Source organism: Sinohyriopsis cumingii, chromosome 2 (assembly GCF_028554795.1).
Source record: "Sinohyriopsis cumingii isolate HCF-2022 chromosome 2, ASM2855479v2, whole genome shotgun sequence".
NCBI classification, from domain to species: domain Eukaryota; kingdom Metazoa; phylum Mollusca; class Bivalvia; order Unionida; family Unionidae; genus Sinohyriopsis; species Sinohyriopsis cumingii.
In genome coordinates, this window is record NC_142962.1 from 100,209,449 (window position 1) to 100,233,249 (window position 23,801).

Consider the following 23,801-nt stretch of genomic DNA (forward strand, 5'->3'; position numbering starts at 1 on the left):
ACCGCAGACGAATTCTTTGGTACTCTGTTGACCGCTGACATGAAACTCTCTGATATCAAAACGAACATTGAAACGATTAAGAAAACACAAGAAGATATCGTAAGTGGAATTCCTGATATCGTTAACAAAATTAATCTGATTAAAAGTCCTCATAAAGAGATCATCAATAACGTATACACAGTGTCATCCAGGTTCGCAACATGGTCGCAGCAAAATAATACTATCAAACATACAGCAGAAGTAGCATGTGTGTATAGACTGTGTTCAGTGCTGCAAAAGTTAGTATATACACTACGTATCCCTGGCGGCATTCAACCGATAGGTTTTCCGGGGTTGTGTCTGTTATGTTAAATAGCGGAACCGAAGAAACATTTATAATGGAAGCAGCTGATAAGAAATTAACCGCAACATCTTACTGGTGGTGTCTGGAATTTGTTGCTGAAACGCCTCAATTGGTCACAGCGTAAAATAATAATGTCGCTGACAGAGTAAAGGGCCCAACAATTTAGATATGATCAAGTACGTGAATGGCAAATAACGTTGAAAACTAGTATTGATAAATATACATCGAAAGTAAAAAAATATCGAAGACGTGTAGTTGCCATCGATGTTGTAGTGTACTCGGTATCCACACTCGTTGCGTCCACCGGCGTAGTGTTATCAGCGCTGACCCCGCTAACGGTAGCAATAGCAACGATATGTGTTTAATCATCGGCAGAAATTGCTGGGGATTTTAACATTATCGCGAAAAAGATATCCACGTGCGCGAGTACAAAATTGCACGATTATACTATGCGGTTACACGCGGCAACAACAGCATATTCTAAATTATCGTCGCTGATATCATCCAGCCTTGACGATACGACGATATCAGATTCTGAATTTGATATAATGGTTAAGACAAACAATGAAGTAATTGATTTAGAAAAACACCATTTGAAAAATGATGGTTTAAAAAATGACAGAACTACTTCAGCAGATAGCCGCAAATACAAGTCCGGTGTAAACCACAATGATAACTTTAAAGTCCACCAACGCTTAATTCAGTATTAATTTTCCAACTGCAATTCCGGTAAAAGAAATCGCCCTTGCGCAGTTGCGAGTATATTACAGTTGGCCAAATATCAGATCAAAATCATTCGGTGGTTTACAATCAAATAATTCCCTGCTATTCGCAAATAAAAATAAATCAGATGGAAACACCGACTGGAACGTTGCTGGAATACCGACCGGAAGTTATCAAATCGAACAAATCAATGATGAATTCCAGCGCAGAATAAAAAATATTATGGGAAGGGAATCCAAAATAGCAATAACAGTTCCTGAACCTACACTGTCCGTGGCCATCGAGATATATTCTCCGGATTACGCCGATGATATCTATCAGTCATCGATCAGATCAGTGATAGGATGGCCTGATGTTGCCCCGCCGTTGCCTCCACCAACACCTGAGCCTACACGGGCTGATTTTACGACAAATAATGCTTCATACTCGGAAGGAGAAAAGGGAAAATTTCTTAGAACTTATCCTCATTGGTTTGGTCTGCAGGGAACATATGCCGTAATGAATAAAGATCAAACTATTACCTTTAATCCTTCCTAAGATGAGTTGATTTGGATCTATCAACCTCGAATGAAGAATTAACCGACGGAAGAATAATATATTTCATCGCAGAAATTACTGAAAGTTCATATATAAGTTTACTAAAAGGATTACGCCAGAGTTTTGTAGAATATCTTACTGATATAAGATCAGATAGTAAAAAAGATATCAGTGAACATACTGAAGTATTAAATCAAATTATGGCTGATTTTAATTATTTGAATCAAGGTAGTTTACCAGCGGTAATTAACTTAGAAGATAAATTTAAGCAAAAATTTCTTGATAAATATAAGATAACAGAAGCTGATCTACCTACATTTAAATTTCCCGGATATAACCCAGATTAGCTAAGAAATTCTGTCAATGATATCATTGACGAGTTTTTCCCTAAAATACTCCCCGACTGGAGAATGATAACACCGCCCCAGGATAACATTCTCCGAGACAACTATGACCCACACGGGACAGGCCGTCACGTTTCTCCTGGCATCGTAAATATAACCTCGACGATCGCGGTCAATCTTGTGTCTGATGTAATTGGTGGAAGCTATCAGACAAATACAGAAATATCAGCGCAGGCACAGCAAGGATATATTCTTTATACTTTTGCCCCGCAAGTCCCACCTGGATCTCTCATTGTGCAAGAACCAATCAATCCCGTCTATCTACGATGTCATAATCCACTATTATCAAGAATATATTTCAGACTAACTGACCAATCCGGCAACTTGATTCACCTAAGATATGAAACGCTGAGTCTGAATTTATATGTAAAATCGTAAAAATCTACGATTTTCAAAGATTTTCAATCTTAAAAATCTACTATTTTCAAAGATTTCCCATCGTAGAGTGTTATCTCTCCCTTGATTTTATCAAAGACAAGGGAACAGTACATATTCTAAAAATGTCACTGACGTGTGATACACATTAAAACAGTAAAAAAGTATCTCTGTCCTTGACAGACAAGGTGGATACCTTTGATTTTACGGACAAATGGACTAAACTCTGGCATACTTTCATTTTCATTTCCACGAATGAGTCTAACTTTCATTTTCATTACCACTAACAGTTTCTGACATAATTTTTCTTGTCTCACACGAGTATTGTCTTTTTTGCTTCTTATTCACGAGATAGTTCTGATCTAATTTTTTCGAATGTAAGATAAAAGAGAGACGAATTCTCACATTTTCTTTTACTGTAGCTAACGATTGAAACATCGCCGTCTGAATTTTCTTTACGAATCGATATTCCGATGGTAACGTATATCCTCCCTCCTTACGTTCTTGTAATGTCTCAAAATCAGAAATATTTTTTTTCAGGATTTAGTTCATCAGATATAGTTATGCTGTCTTTTTCTAATTTTTTAATAGCAGAAATAATATTGATATTTTCGTAATTCATTATATATATATATATATATATATATATATATATATATATATATATTCAAAAGAAGAATATTTTACACCCCTATGTGAACTCCTAAGGTGCCCATATGACATCCTAACAAGTCCAGAAGGGTGCTTTTTTACACCGAGGACGACACAACCCCATGTGAAACATGGGGTGCGTGCCCATATGACATCCTAGCAGGTTCAGGGGCGCACGAAACACAACCACCTATGTGAACCCCTAGCATGTCAAACAACAGTCTAGAAGGCTCAAGAGGGTGTGTTTAGTGGAGGACTATACAGTACATAAATCTTAATTCTAAGAAGGACGATACAACTTCCTATGTGAACCCCTAACTTGTCAAACAACAGTCTAGCAGGCTCAAGAGGGCGTTTCCCAAGGATGGCACAGTACATAAATCTTTATTAACTTAATTCTAAAGGACGGCACAATCTCCTTATGTGAATTCTTAGGGTCCCCATATGACATCCTAGCAAGTCCAGAAGGATACAGTAAACCTTAATTCTAAGGAGGACGGTACACTACATAAATCTTAATTAACTTAATTCTAAGGACGCCACAACACATATAGGACGGTACAGACGGACACGGGTCATTCTCTACGCTGAACAGATTTTGCACACACTCCCCCCAAAATCAACCTCTAGAGAATGCAAAAGGCACCCACCACGTGTTGACATGGCGGGAAGGTGTGTTTGTCTGTCGAGTTTCGATGGGGGAAGACCCCAATAATAAAACAAGTCCTATAGTATATAAGCTGATATTTGGAACTTCAAAGATAGCTCACGCGATAGGCGTGACTTGTTTGTTGTTTATATACTTAATTTTTCTTAATTATAATCGCAGAAAAACCGGACGGATTCAGTAAAACAAATACATTGCCTCTGAAAAAAAAAATATTTATCCTTAATACTTAATAATCGATTACACCTGCCCGTACTGACAGTCCTTGATAAAAAAAAATCTATGGGAAGTAATATTATAAAACAGTGGAGATAACTGTTAGGGCTTGAAGTAGAACTTCCTGAAATCTGATGCCAGACTGATTGTTGAGATAAACCGATATTTTCTGTGTTTATCGAAACGTTACCAAAAAAAAAATATTTCTTGCATGCATTCTGAAATCAAGAACAGTAAAGCAGAGAGAGAAAAAATAAAGATACTACTAAACGAGGAAAGAATGACAATTTACCTTTGAGTCTATTTCAGCCAACATGTACATTTATAATACATTGAGAAACAGTATGAAAACTTGTAATAGCCCAGATTTCGGTATGAAAAGCGGCATTAATTGTTATTGATTCGGTGCAATATGTATACAACTTCCGAGAATACGATAATGAAACTAGGAACGTGGTACAATGGCAGCTAATCAGTACATATTGGAATCATGGGAACAGCGATAACTCCATCAAATTAGTTATATATCCACGGTAGAGTTGTCTCCGTTATCCGTATCTAAACATAAGAAAATGAGATCCAATTTTTTAACTTGTTTGAAAACGCCGATTTGGTTATTTTATTGGAACATGTTGTACCTCCGCGAGGTTAATACCGAAATACTTGGCAGCTGCATTCATTGACTTAAATATTATTTATACATCCGTTTTAATATTAAAAGATTTAACCGCATTTCTTGGAACAGTCTTAAACCGACCAGTACCCTCACGTGCAAAATTCTCGTTGTGATAGCTTGAAGATTCTGTAAAGAATTATTAAGTTTGGTCAGTCAATATCATCGATCACAAGACCGTCTTTGATCACCCCAAAGAAACATTCGAATATGAATCTATGATTGTAATAACTTTTCTTCCCTTCGGCGGTGAATGTAAGATAACCAGCGTTATCAACAACACCAGCTGGTTTTTCTCCGCTGACATAATTTTTAATTGTGGGATGTCTTACAAATTCTTTTTGCTCCATTCATATATAATATTATCTGTCTAAATTATAATTTATCTTCAAATCTGGCTATATAGTCTTCAGGGGTTCTTATGACCTTATCAAGGACAGGGTTGTTATTTTATCATGATAACGTTTTAGTTCTCTGTATCTTTTACCACCACATATTCACACAGCTGCATTTTCCCTCTAACTCCAATACCACACCGTAAACACGGTTGTGGTCCAAGACTCCCTCATCTTACACTTTGCAAATGTTGACCGCAGAATTCATTTATGCAGAATTTGTTACAGGGGGTTGAAGACCCTACCATCAACCACTTGCACTGATTTCTTATTTGAGTCATTATATATATATATATATATATATATATATATATATATATATATATATATATATATATATATATATATATATATACTTGTCTAAAGTATAATATGGAAGAGTTTGAGAGATTATCTACAATTCAAACTTGGGAAAGTTCAAGATTTGATCTTGACAGACTAACTCCCAACCCGTATAGGCAAGTTTTGGGTGAATGGGATGTTAATCTGATTTTTTATATCATGGATGCTGCACTTTCTAAAATTTACTATGAGCGAGAGAAAAGGATTATTGGTTATCTCGACGATCAAAGATATTTTATCAGAGTAAAGGTTATTGAGCCAGAGCATCAGGATGTGGGATGGATGGAGTTCCACCCAGAGTGGATTATTCGTGACAAACGTGGTCCTGTCCTTGTTGATGATAAAATCTTTTTGTTAAGTAAACATTTTGGGTGGGGAATGCTTGCTAGAATTGACAGACAATATAGCGCTCAACTGAGTAAAAGATACGCGATTGTTTATGGAATTTATCGGCTAAATGATAACGAATTTTTTTTTATATAAGATTTAACAATGCCAGCTGTTTAGGAGCATCTGTAAATTGCGGGTTTACAAACTCAGTAATCCAATCTTATTTTTTACTTGATCATTATACTAGCATCAATATTACACTGATTTCTTATTTGAGTCATCATATATATATTTTTTATTTAAATATTTGCCTAAAATATAATATGGAAGTATTTGAGAGATTATCTACAATCGAGCCCTGGAAAACTTGCAGATTTGATCTTGACAGAATAACTCCTGACTTGCGGAGGCAAGCTCTGATCTGACGATTAATCAGATTAATATTATCAGGGATGCTAAAAACGAATTTCGTGATGATGGGGCATCCATTCAAAATTATATGTGACAGCAAAGGTGTTGGCAAAGTCATTGACAAAGGTGTTGACGAAGTCATTGATGCTACAATGAATGATACGCAGGCGAAAATGATTACTGATTATCTCAACGATCAAAGATAATTTTTCAGAATCAAGTTTATTGTATTATCAGAAACAGATTCTGCTGAGTGGAATATCCGTCACAAACTTAAAACTGCTGTGTTAAGTAAATATTCCAAGCCAGGAATGCTGACTGGTATTGACAGACCATATTACGAATGAGTGTATCCTATGACCGCGGTTGTTTATGGAATTTTTCAGAAAAATGATAACTCCAACATTAATGATCTTGCGCCAATGAGATTTTCCAAGCTGAATTACGTAACCGAACGAGTAATTGAACATTTTAAAACACTATGCGTAAACAATTGGGCCGAATCGGTCAAGGATACCAGAGCTACAATAAATACTGTCGCCGAGTTAGCAAATAAATTAAAATTTCCAATAATGCTAAAAATAGTTAACCGGAGAGATTTTATACGAATCAAAGAATAAATCGAGAGGAGCTCCAATTGAAATTATTGATCATAATGCGTGGACCACAGCAGTCACAATATTTCCACGAGATTAAACCGTAAGATTTTACCAAGGAGGTATGTTTGATTTTATTCACAAAATAAGTAAAAACGATCCTGTGTCAGTATGGCTATTTAAAAGTTCAGATGATGAAAAATATGATCAATTTGTACGACGTAACAGCGAAATATATCGTAAAGAATCTCTTAATGAAGAAATGAAAAATCTCGCGCCGAAATTTTCAACAGAGAATACTGAGCAATTACTAAATAATTGTTTAACAGTTCCATCTGTTGCAGCTCACTTTGCAAGAGAGAAAAATTCGTGGAAGACAACACAATTTGAACTTCTCGAAGACCGGCAGCTTAGTTCTGTGAATACGGACAAGGTGGATTGTGGAATACCAAGTATGACCACAACGACGTTATCTCGGTTGATATGGTCGCGTGTTATCCAGGAAGTTTTCTTGGCTACGGAGAATGTTCTGGATATTTTAAAAGATTTGGACACCCCACAAACAAGATGACAAGAGTATCGATAAATGGACCATTGCCCGATTTTGATCTAACCGGATTCGCTCTTATTGTATCATTCGAATTTGCTAAGGATCTTCATCCGATCTGTTATGGTTGGTTTGGTAGACACTTTTCAGAAAAACGCTGGGCACCAACAGTTTTATTACGATATATGCTTGATTGTAAAATACTGATATTGTTGATTGTAAGTGAGGTAATTATATCATATCGGAAGCAGACCGAAGTTTGGTTACCACCACCTGATGATGATAAAACCGCAAAAGATCTTGGTAGAAGAATAATCAGTAAATTTACTCAAGGTGGAGCATATGATCATAAACGACATTATGCACGATTAATTCTAGATGATGCTGAATGATTTTATAATCGCTGATGCAACGAAGATAAATATATTTGTAAGTCAAGAAAACGCTAACTTATCTGACGGAACATGGTAAGGTACAATTGTTGGTCATATTGATGACGAGTCACCTCAGTTTACTCATTTAAGATCTTCAATGCTCACTTATGTTTCTATAAATTTATTATCGATGATAAATTGATTCCCTTGTACCGCGGTCAGAGTTGCTACGGATTTATTTTATATTGAGAAAAAAAATTCAGAATTACTGACTCGTTTTACAAGTACTGATGCATCATTGGGCGAATGGAGAATAAAACAGGAAATGTTACATAATTATTCCGAATCCGCAGATGTTGAGATCAAGGATATTTATTACAGCAATCAGATATCAGAATTATTGTCTGCGGCATCTGTGTATCATCCAGTATCCAGACAGTCTATCTAAACGGACCGGGAGGTTCTGGTAAGACAACTTGAGTGATCGAATTATTTCGACAGAATTCAGATGATATGGTTGTTTTAACACCTACACTCAGACTTGCGAGAGAAATGAAACAACAGGGAGTGCAACCATGTACTTATCATAGCTTTCTTGATACAATGGTGACACATGGACTCCTGACCGAATGGGAAATAAATTCCAAAAATTATTATTTGGGATGGGATATGTACAGTGTCGCTAGATACATTAAAACTGTTTCTTGCTTGGATGTTATTGAAAATACAGCTGTGATAATGTGCGGGGATCATGGTCAACCACCGCCATTTGTTGGGCAAGATCCACATGATTGGCTAAAGAATTTTGTGGATTAATATGAGATCTCTTGATGTAGAATTAAGGGAGTTTAAAAAATTAATCAGACTACAACCGAATAAAATTCAAAGTGAAATAATGCGTAAAATAATTTCAGAAACTTCAATGAATGGTTTTCTACAAGTGTGGAGACCAAATGATTTGATAGTGGTAAGTAGAAAGATAGTTCGTGATACACAGCGGTTATTTGAAAAGTATAAAGAAAAGTTTTAAGATCTACATGTGCCATTGTGTTATAGACCAGCTGATACACGACGACAAAATATCGACGTTGATATACCAGGACAGACTGAGAAACAGAATCTAGTATTAGATGATGTTGTCGCAATTGATGTCAATGTTGTTGAGGATATGATACATGCTTCACTCATTTTAGGGTTTAACCATCTCTGATACTCGAGTTTGGATTGTCGATAATCGTGTCGATTGGTCAAACTTAGTTTATCTCACAGTGTCTTGAGTCAGAAGAATATCTCAGCTGTGGAGAATTGTCACAGACACTAGAGAAACCATCAATGATGTCCTCAATAGCGATACAGTAAGAAAAAAATTAGCCAGTTATAAACAAAGTGACAAAAAAACGCGACTTTGATCTAGATGTTGAATTTGTCATAGCGCTGAAGCAGCTGCAGAATAATCACTGTGCGAGCTGTAATTGTGTAATGTTGTGGCAGTAACTGAGTAATAATCCAAGACAATTTACCGTAGATAGAAAAGATAGCAGTCTTGGTCATACATGATCAAATGTGATGTTGACCTGTCTCAAGTGTAATCAAAGTAGTTAGTTAAGTGATCGCGGTGGTAAGTGCGTGTCTTTGGGAATTACTTGTAATTGTTCACATGTAAATCCATGTTGAGGAGCAGTTGAATCTAGTCTGTAGATTGCAGGTCTACCCGTAGATGTAACCAAACTGGAAATTTTGTGTGATGTGATACTCCAGATAGGATCAGTTGCTCTTTTACCACCTTCAAGTTCACCGGGTTCATATAAATATCTTACAGTCACATTACCCAATACTGGCTGCACTGAAAAATCATGTCGTTGTACGGGTATATGTTTTTTGTGATTGCGTTAATAGGTTTCATGGCAGTTGTTCGAGTAATTTCATTATTTAATGCAGCTATCACACATGGTAATCTTGCAACCCACTCGCGAGATCTCGTATCTTGAATTATTTTCTTCACATATTGATATCCAAATAACTGCTCAGCAAGCGTTTGATTAAATCATTCAACAACTGCCTGATCGCTGTGAATTGCAGTATGTCCTCATCGTATTTTGACATTATGTTGCTTCATCAGCGATGATACTACGCCTTGAAATTTTCTGCCAGGATCAACTTGTAGCAGCTGTGGCCATCATAGACCACCACATCGATAAATTCGTTCAAATGCAGAAGCTACTTCAGTCACTGTTTTTGTTGATAATGGCTCTGCTTCCTTTTATCAACTTTGCAACATCAATGATAGTTAACGCGTATTTGTACATTAATCGGCATCTTCCAATTTTAATAGTATCATGTGGTAAAAATAGAATATCTGCCTGATGAACTTCATTTGGCACACTAACATCAAAATGTGCGTACTGTATTGTTTTAGGTGGTGGTAGGTAAATTTGCCATATTGCCTGTCGGGCTAACCATTTTTCAGCAGTAGAACGTTCGACACCTGCTGCTTCAGTGAGTTTACTAATTGCTGCTCTACCTTTCCAGTATCCTCTTGGGCCATAATAAATCGACTCGATTATTTCAATAATCGAATGATTAATTACCAGCTTAGGAAACTCTGTTTCCCAATATAAGCTTGTCCTTCATCACAGATCTCACCAAAAAATTAGCTAATGATTCTTTGAAAGATTTATTTTTTATGTTATTTAACGCATGAATTAATTTCACATCTGCTATGTGTCTATGCTGCAGATCTTTACTTTTATAAGCTACATCATGAACATGACACGCTTTATCAATAGCATTTATTGGATACTCACCAGGGTTTGGTTGATCTTGGTTATCAAGTCTGATATCAAGTCGGGTTCCAGGGCCACAGTAATTATATCCTGGGAGGTGTTTTTCTCCTGGGTACTTAGCCCCTGGAGTTCCTGGTAGTTTGGCTAACTTGGCGGCAATATCACCTCTTGTTTTTAATATTATTTGGATTAGAAATAAACTTAAATTTCTTTGTACCACATCGTTCAGACTTACCTGTAACTGCTGACCTGTTATTTTATGTTGTAATAGTTGTTAGTTCACCTGTGGGGGTACGCATCCTGCATTTCACACAATATAAATCCATATTATAATTATATGGATGTAATTGATTTTTCAGCAACAAGAAAATGAGAACCAGTCAAGCATCATGCTGTGTTACCAAATTCTGTCTGAATGATTATCACAGGTCCATCTGGATCTGGTAAGACGCAACTGCTGCTTAATTTGATAATGAGGTGGCTCAAATGGTATAAGTTGTATTTGGTAGCTCCATCTGTAGATGATCAGAAATGCTATGATGTACTTAAAGATTTTTATGAAAACGCAACAAATTTGGACGAGCGCTGTGATGATGTTACCAGATTTATTACTGATATCGATAAAGCACCATCTGTAGATGACCTTGATGGATTTATTAATAATTTAGTTGTGTACGATGATGTAATGCTGGATAAGCAATCAAATCCAGCTAGAATATTTTCTTGAGGCAGTCACAAAAACACAGATGTGATTTATGTTACTCATTGGTATATACAAATACCTAAAGTAATTTGGGATAATTGTAATATTTTAACTGTGTTTAACAGAGTTGATACACATACTCTATGAAATATTCATCAGTTCAAAAAATTTATTTAGTCAGGCTCAGTTATCCCCACATGGTTTTATAACAATAAACTTACATGACCCACGGTCACAATATCGAATCAGTCTTGATAAAAAATTTAATTAATAGCAGCAGAGAGGGCAAAGTCTCCTACTCGGCACTCCATTATTGTAAATCCTTTTTATTTACGATTTTCAAGAAGGACATTCATTTTGAACTTTTTTTTTGCGATTTCCAGGAAGGCTTATTATTTGAAATAGAGAGTGAGTCAATTTGAGTCTGTTCGCCTTCTCTGCTACTTGCAAATATGTAGTAGATAACAATAAGTCATCCTCATATGATTTTTTCATTGATATACTTGCAAAATGATGACAATGAAAATCTTTAACCATTCCATAAATACTAATAAAACATTCAAGTAAACAAGCATTATTAAATGCATCAAAAACTTTTGGTTGGTATATATGTTGAACATTTCATGCATGCAAGTAGTATTGTATATGTATGTATTTATGTATGTATGTATGTTTGCATATATGTGTATGCATGCATGCTTACATGCATATCTGTCTGTACGTATGTTAGGTATCCATAAAGAAAGATGAAAAAGAAACTCCTTAAAAGTATTTGGTTATATTAACATCATTAATTTCAAAAGTCCAAGACATCCTTAGCTGGATCATTAGAAGGCACATCCCACAGCAAAAATGTTGCCACCATCAGTTGCCATCTCATGACATGCATTGGACCTTGTCCTCAAGCTCAAGTGTGCATGCAGTGACAATGAAATAAACTAGAGTCTACTCCTTCTTTTGGTCCTAAATCATTTATGATGGGTTTTCAAACCAGATTCAGTTATAACTTACATGTCTGTTGGATTGCACTCACTAAAATACCTCTGACAGTGTGCATGAAGTGTGCATACCACACTCTTCTGTACTTGAACTTCTCAGATTCAAACAAACAAGTCACAAAATAGAATGAAGATTTCATTAATTTAATGAAATGTTTTAGCAGTTAAACATATACTGTATTGTAATACATTTAAAGACATTGTAATAGCAACAACAGATTATGCTCAGCGGTGTCCTCTCTACTGTGCACACTGATGTACATGACCACTTTAAGATACAGAATAGGATCATTGCAGCTTATTTACAGACAATTTAATCCTCCGTAGTTTCAGATATACATTTCTGAAGCATAAATGTTCACTGATTCTAGCTCAAAACTTATAATAATTGACATCTAAAAGCTAATACTCAATACTATAAAATTTCTTACTGTTAAGAATAAATACTGAAATCTAGTTGTATCTGAAAATAAAACCATGCTATTCAGCCTGAACCTTACAACCTTTTTCACATTCTCCATTAAAGTTCAGATTTCAAATTCCTTCAAATATGAGGGGATTTTATATTATGCCTGTGTAGCTTCAACTTTACCTTGAGGATTGCATAGTTTCATACAGCATTTATCGAATACAGTAAACAATTACTTCTGCAATAAATGTATGGTAACTCCCACCGTCGAGACCTACTGCTGTGGGACTTTTGTCATTTTTTTTGCAGCACACATTTGCTGGCTGAACAATGTATATTATCTGTATGTTCACTGGGGTTTAAAGCAGGGCCATTTTGAACTTTGATGACTATGCTGGCATTAACCGTAAAGTAACCTGATGATATAGCAAATGTAGCAATTAACATTGGAAATTTTTCAGTATCCACCTCTTCTCCCTCCTCTTCCCCTACCACCTCTCCCACCCCTTCCCCCACCTCCCCCTCCTCCATAGTTATCCTGATATCCACCCTCATTATAGCCTCCCCCACCTTGGTTGTATCCTTCCCCACCCTGATATCCTCCTCTTCCACCTCCACCTCCCTGATAGCCTCCTCTACCTCCACCACCCTGATAGGAACCACTTTCACCATGATAACCTCCTTTGCTTCCATATCCTCCCCCTCCTTGTGCCCAGTGCCCCCCAGTATTTTGTGTTTGGTCACTCCAGCTTCCTTGAACTTTTCCTCCTCTTCCTCCTCCACCTCCATCTCTGTCTCCTCCACCACCTCGACCTCCACCTCTTGCACCTGTAGGAGAGCAAAGACTAAACTAATGATCAACAGATTTATCCCTTGCTAAAGACCAATTCTTTGGCAAGACCATCTGTTTTATGACTGTACACCAGACTTTTTTTGCAGACATATCAGTGAGCAATATAGTCCAAAAAAGCAGGTTTTAATTTTTTGTTACTTATTTTGAATTACTGCAGCTGTGGTGGGGGAGGGGGTATGCTATATAGCATGAACAAATTTAATGGGATTTATTTTTATAATCTCATTCTTAGAATGCTAACTTTTTAAGCATTTTCCGACACTAAAGGTACCTGCTATACAGTAATTTATATTTATGATTTAGAAAAAACCTGTATTACAAAACCACTTGCTAAAAAGGCCACATTCTGGGATTCCTAAAGGTAGTCTCTTCTGAAAGGTTTGACTGCAATATCAAGTTGAGTATAGGACACACGGTACTAATTATACGGAAGAACTGTGAACCAGTCTAGAAATGGGTGAAGAAATGATAGAGTATTTACAGGTTTGGTGGTCCATAATTGGTTAATAATGAAAATTAAAATTTTAGGAAAAATATCTTTTGAGAGCTTGTCCTATATGTAATGTAAAAAAAATATTGACAAATTTCTACTGATGCAATTTTAGCATTTTTACAGGCTTGACTCAGGAGTACTCAATACTGAAAGTAGCACCTGATTCATTTGGTGCAGAATCAATAACACGTGTTTCATGCACATGTATGTAAACAAATTGCCGCGGGTCATATGGTGTTCTCCACACATAAGCTTGCACCAAGGTTAGATGTGCACGAAAAATTATAGGTGTCATTATCAGCACCCATAAATTTTAAGTTATTGAATTTTGAATATGACAGTGTTTCCATATGTTTACCATTGGAGTGGAATTAGTACCGTGAGTCCTATATGCGACCTATACCATAATAGGAGTTTGTTGTTTCCATGGTTACCACGTGCATCCAGGGTATCAATTTGGTGGTTTTTACATATGACAGTGATAATGGAGTCTTTTTATCATGGTTTGCATGTGATTTTGGAGAAAAATTCTATACAAAAGACAGATGGGGATTGTTTTATACACTGGAGAGTGGAAGTATATAGCTCAGGCCATAGGGAAAAGAGCACAGTATGGCCTGATGGCAGAATTTCATATGATGGTACCCATAGATTGGCCTGTATGGTTAAATACCATTTAACACATGCAATAATTCCCCAAAATGGGGTGGGGTGGGGTAGATTTTATATGTAAGCCACTTATGTCACAATCACTTATGTATCAGTACTGATCATTTAACTTTAGAGACACACTCAGCAGATCAAAGCAGAGAACATTGTAAAAATAAGGACTGTGCACAAAACTGCACATGCTGCATTGCCTCAACCTGTAAATTGAATTATTATATGTCGAGTCACATTGAATATCAATTATACCGGTCTTATTTCTTATCCTAGAATTAAACTCCTTGACACCTATTCTATGTTCAGCATGTTTCTCATATTGGTACATTACATTTTTGGGCAAACAGTATTGGAACTTTTCTGCATTCCTTTTGTTGAGGGAGCAGGGAGGGACATTTTCACTTAAAATAATAGTTTTCAACCCTTCATTCCCAATATAAGTCTGCAAAAGTCCTATCTGTATTGCATTCTTTACACAGGCAGTTTTTCTTCCCCAACCTCCCTTCATACAGTTGAAACATTCTTGATGTATAACTGCATGGTGAACATACTGCTCTCTCCCACCAAACCAGATCTCTTTTTTCTTCATGTACCAAGTCCCATGATAGAAAACCTTTATACTCAGGGTGTTGCAACTTGTGGTCTCAGAACACATTATTCCAAATCTCAGCATTTGATTACTGCATGCACTAAGTGATATGGGTTTTCTTCACCATATATGTTGTTGTGAATAAATGAAAACAAGCTTCATGTCAGAAATATGGTTTCATATTTGAAACAAAAGCTATTTATTAAACCTACATTGCTCTGTTCTTACCATCAAGTAATAGTAAGGAATCATTTAGCTGTAAATTAGAGCTTGCTATTTGGTTTGCCAATTCAAGGTGTATTACCTCCCCTTTGACTGTAATTGAGTGATTGCAATGTTTGCTTTGTTTCTCTTTTGTTCAATAATGTATGCATTTTTTCAGCTTTATATTAAAAAGTAAGTAATTTAACACTGCTTATAGTGGAAAGTAGCCACAGTAATGATTTTGAGACTTTTTCTTAACTTTTTATGAGCTTTGGGTAAATGTAGGTATATGTTTATGTATTAGACAACTTCAATATGCAATTCAATTCTATTACTTAAATTTAACAAGTAGTGTATTCAGTGACAATTTTTATCAGTGTCTGCATATTGCATAGAGACATGAACTTGTCTTGGCATAGCAAAGTTTTTCACACATTTCTCCACCTCCAGCATACTTAATAGCTTGAGTCATAACAGTTTGTGCATACACTTTCTGTCTCCAACATCAATGTCAGCATTATAGGAACTTTGGATAGCTTTTTCAAATTTGTCTCTTGCTGTCCTTATGTAACATACCTCATGCTGATGTGTTATTTGGGTTGATACACATTCCCCCCACCCCCGTTGTGGGGAACATTACCAGGCTTGAAGAAATTACTCTGTCTATTCTTTGCTTATTCACCCTTCCCCATAGTTTTATACTAAAAAGTAGCACTATGTTATTTAATTATTCAGTATAATAAAGCTTATGGAACTCTTCCTTGGCTTTTATACCTTTTTATTAACATTTGGGGGTCATGAATCACATGTGATGATAGTTTAAATAAGTTTGGAATGTCAGCATCTCTTGATGCTTCATGGGTGTGTGTATATGTTTTAGTCACAAAAGGGCAATGGCCTCTTATCATTTTGACCTGTCATGTGGCACACTTATTTGTTTTGTTTGATTGATGTGAATAGGGATGCACTGTATCTTATTTCTGTGAGAGTCAGCAAGAAAAGAAATGCAATTTTGAAATTTAAAACATTTAAAACTTGTCTTATAGCCAGTGAGAGATGAAAATACAATGCGTCATGTAATTTGATACCCTGTGATGTCATACTTGCTGATGTCAGCATGCTTGTGTTTCTTTTGTGTAGCATGCATGCCATAGAAAGATAACATGAAGATACAAAGGCAGAAAACAATTATTTTAATAATAAGAATAAGCCATTAATAAGTACAATACAACACAGCAACATGTGATGCGGATGCAATTTAACTATAGATATTGGTATCACATAAAATGCTATTGCACTATTATCCATGCACAAGCATGGCCGATTCTTTCTTACAATTATGCTCTAATATCAAGGAGTAAAATACAACTTTTTCAAAAAAAATTAAATCTGGTTATAGGACACACGGTACTAATTATACGGAAGAACTGTGAACCAGTCTAGAAATGGGTGAAGAAATGATAGAGTATTTACAGGTTTGGTGGTCCATAATTGGTTAATAATGAAAATTAAAATTTTAGGAAAAATATCTTTTGAGAGCTTGTCCTATATGTAATGTAAAAAAAATATTGACAAATTTCTACTGATGCAATTTTAGCATTTTTACAGGCTTGACTCAGGAGTACTCAATACTGAAAGTAGCACCTGATTCATTTGGTGCAGAATCAATAACACGTGTTTCATGCACATGTATGTAAACAAATTGCCGCGGGTCATATGGTGTTCTCCACACATAAGCTTGCACCAAGGTTAGATGTGCACGAAAAATTATAGGTGTCATTATCAGCACCCATAAATTTTAAGTTATTGAATTTTGAATATGACAGTGTTTCCATATGTTTACCATTGGAGTGGAATTAGTACCGTGAGTCCTATAGTTAGATACTTGTCATAAAAGTTAGTAACCTGTGCAGCAGTCTATAGCTTGTCATATTTTGTGATCTAAACCCTTCGAAACACTACCAGCGACATGCACTTGCAGCTAAACCAGTCTGATTTGAATGACTCTTTCAAATTTGATGTCTTTTAACAGCCACCATCTGTGTCTAAATGTAAATTGCAATGTAGCAGTAAATTGGTGAGTGATGCAAGTGTTGATTGAAAACCACCACATGGTATAATTTTACTAATTTTGAAAGTATCATTAAATTTACCTTGTGAAACAGTAAAAAATGTATGATATGTTAGCATGGGATGAAAAAAATTTGGGACACCAATTTCACACATGAAATCCAACTATTAAATCACTACTAACCAAATACAGCTTCGATGGCACATTATGAGATGGCTGATCTGTGCCTTCGCAGTCTGAAGTTGGACTTGATATATAAGTGTGTATGTATATTGTTATGTATAAAATTGTTATGTATATTTAATTTGTATTCTGAGATTGACCTTTGTCTATAACTGAGAATAGTAGTTGGAGCCTACAGAACAAATGTTATACTTATTCTTTGCACACAACATATTACATAGCTCATATTTATCTATGACTGTAAATTATATATTAAGATTATTTTTAGAATGTAAACATGTTTACTTGGATATGAGTTCAGGACATTGGTTTTCCTCTTGGGAATTCCTGGTGTATCTGATTTTTCCATTTTCTTTACTAAACTTTCAGTAATAAACCTGCTCTTGCTGACAATGTAGAATGTTCTAGAAATGAACTTTTCACCCTCATCCTGGTCCTGTTATTGTCTCTTACGTTTTCACATTAAGTTTGTTTATTGTCTTCGGTTTTTATATTGAGGTAGTTTAGATTAGAATTACTCATTCCTATCTTAAGCTCTGAACTGGACTCAATAATTAGTTGTGCTCATTTAGAATTTTTTAGGATTTACTTATTTAAATTATTCATTTGAATTACACAGTACTATTAATACATTTGGACTCAATCACAATAATGGGATTCATTTAGAGACATTTTGGAATATATCACTGTGATACATCAAGACTGTAAACAAATCAACACTGGAATTCATATGGAATAAACGACACTTTTGGATTTGTGATAGAATTTTAGGACTATTTGGAATTTAATTCACAATACTAGTTCTTTTTAAATTTTTATTTTGTATTTAAGGGAAATATATTATTTGTTGAATTTTACAAAACCTTTTGGTTTTCAATCTTTTTTTTGTTAGTTTAAGACTACAGATCTGTAACAATATGATATCTGTCCATATCTGAGTTAAGATAAATGAAATAATATTATATAAAACTGGCATGACTAAAACAACAATAACATCTATGCATGCTTTTGATGACCATATCTGCACAAGGAAATAACATTTTACTGTGACCATGCACTTACTCTGAGGTCTTTGTTGCTGAAAATTACTGTCTTGCCTCTTCTGAAAGGATGGCATCTCTGGTGGAGGAGGCTCAAGTTCCCAGGCACGCCCACCTCTATCTGGAACCTGATAAACAGAACAGAAAGGGGCTATATACTCTACAACCTCCAATAAAGGTAACATCCCCAGCAACTTATATTTTTTGTATCAAGTCAGGTTCTTATTTTATCTCCATTTTTTTTAATATATTAACATCAACCAACCAACTGCTTTAAAGGCCAGCTTACATTTATAAATGTACAAAATTATATCATGTGTTCTGTTTGGTTAGAACAGTGGTGCCAAAATAAGAACAAAAAAAAAAAGAATTAAGTCATGGGCACACATACAAGCTATGCCAAATGGGACATGGCCTGACCCAGAAGGCCATGTTACTACACTGTAAAATGTAGTGGGGGGGGGTAAAACTAATTTTATTATGTATCACTTTTTAACTATTATTAGTTCTCTGTTTCTGACACTAGTCTCCAATCCAAGGTGAAATTCGTCCTCCTAAAACAAAAATATGATCCCTGTCTGATGCATGACTTACTTTCATCATTCTTATGCTTGAGACTGAAAGAACAGAGGAAGATTAGGGAGATTAAGTAATACTAGCAGGTAAGTATGGCACAATTGAAATTAGTTTGGTCTTCATACAAACCTGCATCAGCATGCAGTGCAAATAGACTTAAAGCTAAAGTTATATAGGAGAAAATATCCAACTCTCTTTGACCTTATGTCAGAAGGAACACAAACTATTCCCTAATGGGTCAGGAAATTTACCAGCTGATAAACAAAGTTTTAATAATGAATACAATAAGACTTCTCCTGTTAAAGGAATAGCCCCAGATGAATCACTACCTTCCAAAAGAGTGATAGGTCACTTAGTAGGACTTGTCAGAGAATGATGCATATCAACGAATCAAAATACTGGATGATGTGAACCCCTAACAACCTTATGTGATTTGCTATTACTTCATCACCCTAGCAAAGGCTCTGAGAGCAGAAGCCAGGATAAAGGAAACAGCCTAAAATTGAGAGACCTCCTGATCCAGATAAAAACCAAAGGAGACAGGAGGATGGTGGTGCGAAGGTCTATGAAGACCACCCCGTCTTCTGTCAACAATGGCATTCAGGACTGAAGCAGTTGACGCCATCATGAACTTTCCTCCTTTGTTTAAAACAAGAAAGATGCTGGAATATAATCCTAGACTTTGAATGTTTGTCACCCTCTCTACTCCTTCTTTACTAACAAGCATGTATACATCTTCTAATTTGCTATGATGAAGACAAATTTTGGTCCTTGATAGAGGTGAAGGGTACTGGAAGTGAAGCCATTAACCCTCTTTAAGTCTGGAGAAGATCAATGCATCATCTGTTCAGCTTGACATCTGTCTGACATCTATTGGGACATTGAAAAAAGGGGGGTTTAACCTGGGAGGGTGCAACTCCCTTGGCCTGATTGTCTACCTACTTACGTAAGGGGTCAATATTCTTCCTGCCCTGGTCTTTCTAGCAAGACCATCATGCAACAAAAAAGAATTTTAAAAGGAGTCATTAGTTTTCCTGAGACCCATGCTTAAAACATTTAGAAGTGGAACCCTCTGAGGATGGATGTTCTACTTAGCCATTTAGGTGATTGTGGCTAGGGACCAGAGTTGCTGATCCATCAGATCCTGGGAGATCAATGATGGGATTTTACCCACCGATTATATCTCAAGAAGAGCTGCCTTCAACAGATTTGTGCTGTGTTCCAAGGTGGAATCCCTATGGTGATGGAGACTGTCTAGAGTATACCACTGACACTGAGACTGTGTACCTCAATGTTAAGGTGCCATATGTTTCTGCAAAGCAGGAAGTGAAAGAGATACCTCCATCAGCATGTTGAAAGAGGCAGTCACAAAGAAAATCAGCATGGGAAGCCATGGTAACCACAGTAAAAGACTTAAGTTCCATAGCCTCAAGAATTAATGTAGATATGGATCCATGTCCCTGCCAATTATCCACCTAGGATGCTCCAAGTCCAGCATGGAGGCATGCAGGGCCAAGCAGGCAAATGGACTCTGTAGCTGGAGGCTGAAACCTGAGCCAACAACATACAAGAGGGGACTGACCACACCCGACTGCTTCTTGGTCTTGTAAATTGGTTCATCTGGAACTCATTCGAGTCTACTAGAATTGAGAGTTCATCATATGTCTTCACTCATGGATCAAAACAAGACTATCCTTTCTTTTTCCTCTTCTTTAAGAATGGGACTTTATGATTAATTATTCCATTTCTTCTCACAAAATTAGAAAGGTATATCCCATTCTTTCTCTTTTTGTAGAAGGAAATTGTTGAGTCCCTCTTTATTCAGAAGAGTGGCAGCCCCCCTTCTTTACTTAAAAAAGGAAGCCAGAGAATGTGTCATGGAGGAACCACAGCCAGCCCAGTCTACAAACCCATCAAGCCAGGGGACCTCATCCATGGTGGATGGGGGAAAAGGTAAACACTACAGACACACCAATGGGTGGTGCAAGTCCCCAAATCATGTAGGACATGAACATTCACATAGAGGATGGCAGAAGAGATGTCAATCCAATTCCTTTCCCTAGACTGGTGATCAAAACCCAGTGCCTTACCTGATGACCATTGACCAATGTCTAAACCCAGTGGCAAGTGTCCAGTGACTGGTACATGTCACCCTGTCAGGTGACCAGGTTGAATTGTACCCAGTGACCAGTGCCAGGTGCACTCCCCCTGGTACTGAATGCATGGTGATCAGTAATCAGGCAACAGAGACCTAATTTGAGTAGTCTCTATCCAGGCAATTTGACTCTGATGATTGAGATCCCATTGCTATTGCACGCCAAGCATAAGGCATGAGTGTCCCAAGTAACCAGCTTATGGACACAATTTACAACTACTTGTAGCATGGCAAAATCCAGAAAGCAAACACTGAAACAAACACATGGAACAAATTTATCAAAGGTAATATTTACCCTAACACCAGTTACTAGTGAGGGGATAAAATATGAAGTACCACTTTGCTCCCAAGTGCACAAAACCCCTTAATATTTACAAAATGGAACACAGATGAAAGGAATATATGCATGGACTCTGGAGATAATGTCAAATGCAACAATGAATTATATACAATTAACAGCGATTATGTAAACGATTCTCCAAAGAAAGGATGATATTCCAAATGACAGAAGCAGCTGCAGCATTTGAGTAGGATCATGTTTATTTTTATTCTAAGACCTTCATTTACCAAATGGAGAACAGAATTCACAATGGCCTGAGGACTAGTCCCCAGAAAAGAGATAGCAAAGTAATAATAGCAGTGTATTTATGCCCAGTTAGTGTACGTATATTATTGCAAGGTGGGGATCAGATAAGCCTTGTCCCCCCATTGCAAGGGCAAGACACAGGGCTATTCCATGCAAATCTGCATAAACCTCATGTCCATTAAATACATAATGCTTACTGACCCAATGTGGTCATGTTGATGCATTTATTGCAATTAAATTAAATATTAACTGCTGTTGTAAAATCTAACACCACAACAGTGTTCTGCACCTTAAATGTCATCAGAAAACTACAGGTACTATACTGAGTCTATACAAGTGGACCTTGGGCCTATCATAACAAATAACAGGGTAGTATGAACTTGTTTTCAACATACACTGCTTTTCATTGTTATAATATCACAGCATGTGACATTCAATCTGTTATGTACTGGATCACACATTTAGGTTGACCTCATTCAAAAATGTCCACATAATTTAACATTGATTTTGCTGTATGTAATCTTGTGGCATTTAAATAAAGACCATCAAAAGGAATATGGATGCATGAGGATCCAAATAAAGTGAATAATCAAATCCTAAAAAATGACACTCATTACCGAAATGTTTGGTTCTGAATGCCTGCATGACCTATATGATTTTTACAATAGTGTCACAAGAGCAAACATTGTAGACCAATTCTACATACAATTTCATGCAAATACCAACAGACACCAATCTGCACTGGATTTAGATTGCTTAATATAACTGTAGGTGTTAACTCTACACCCAATTTGGGTGCATAAAATCAATTAGGTGATAACACTACACACAGCTGGTGTGAATAATATGAGTGTAGGTGTTAACACTACACATAGTTGGGGTGCATAATATGAGCGGAGGTGTTAATACTACACATAGTTGTGAGAGCATGATATGAGTGTGTTTACACAGCATATAGTTGGGATTTGCATGATACGAGGGTAAATGTTTCTTCTCCACACAGTTGGAAGGTGCATGATAAGTTTACACAGCACATAAATGGGGATGTATGTGTTTACAGTGCACATAGTTAGGATGCAAGATGAGTGTGTTTACACTGCATGGAGTGCAAGATGAGGAGTGTATTTACACTGCACAATTAGGGTGTATGATATGCGGTATGTGTTTACAGTGCACACAGTTAGGATGCAAGATGAGTGTGTTTACACTGCATGGAGTGCAAGATGAGGAGTGTATTTACACTGCACAATTAGGGTGTATGATATGCGGTATGTGTTTACAGTGCACATAGGATGCAAGATGAGTGTGTTTACACTGCATGGAGTGCAAGATGAGGAGTGTATTTACACTGCACAGTTAGGGTGTATGATATGCGGTATGTGTTTACAGTGCACATAGTTAGGATGCAAGATGAGTGTGTTTACACTGCATGGAGTGCAAGATGAGGAGTGTATTTACACTGCACAGTTAGGGTGTATGATATGCGGTATGTGTTTACAGTGCACATAGTTAGGATGCAAGATGAGTGTGTTTACACTGCATGGAGTGCAAGATGAGGAGTGTATTTACACTGCACAGTTAGGGTGTATGATATGCGGTATGTGTTTACGCTGAACATAGTTTGGATTACATGATGGGTGTGAAAATGTTTACAATGTACACATCTGGGGTGCATGATTTGAGGCTAAGTGTTTATAACGCATGTAGTTGGGATGCATGATATGATGTCAAGTGTTTACATATAGTTCAATGTGCATGACATGAGAGTATAGTGGCTAAGCTAGCATATATGTCTTGGAATACTGTGTATGGATTTCTTCAAAAAATAAAGAGAGGAAATTAGTCATGAAAAAGCAGTTTTCCCGCAAGTCCACCACCCATTAAAATTTACAGAACACTTAGATTAGACTG

At 36.5% G+C, this 23,801-nt stretch overlaps 1 protein-coding gene across 1 annotated transcript in view; it reads right to left on the reverse strand.

Annotated features, from left to right (window-relative positions):
* Positions 1 to 12,788: 12,788 nt before the first annotated feature.
* Positions 12,789 to 23,801, reverse strand: part of LOC149805474 (protein FAM98A-like) — a 41,899-nt gene continuing 30,886 nt past the window's right edge. Inside the window, exons 10-11 of the mRNA XM_089950064.1 lie at positions 18,596 to 18,701; positions 12,789 to 13,305 (exon numbers count right to left, since the gene is read on the reverse strand). Coding sequence (XP_089806190.1) covers positions 12,935 to 13,305; positions 18,596 to 18,701 — 477 coding nt within the window. The 3' untranslated portion in view covers positions 12,789 to 12,934. The remainder of the gene's footprint in view (positions 13,306 to 18,595; positions 18,702 to 23,801) is intronic.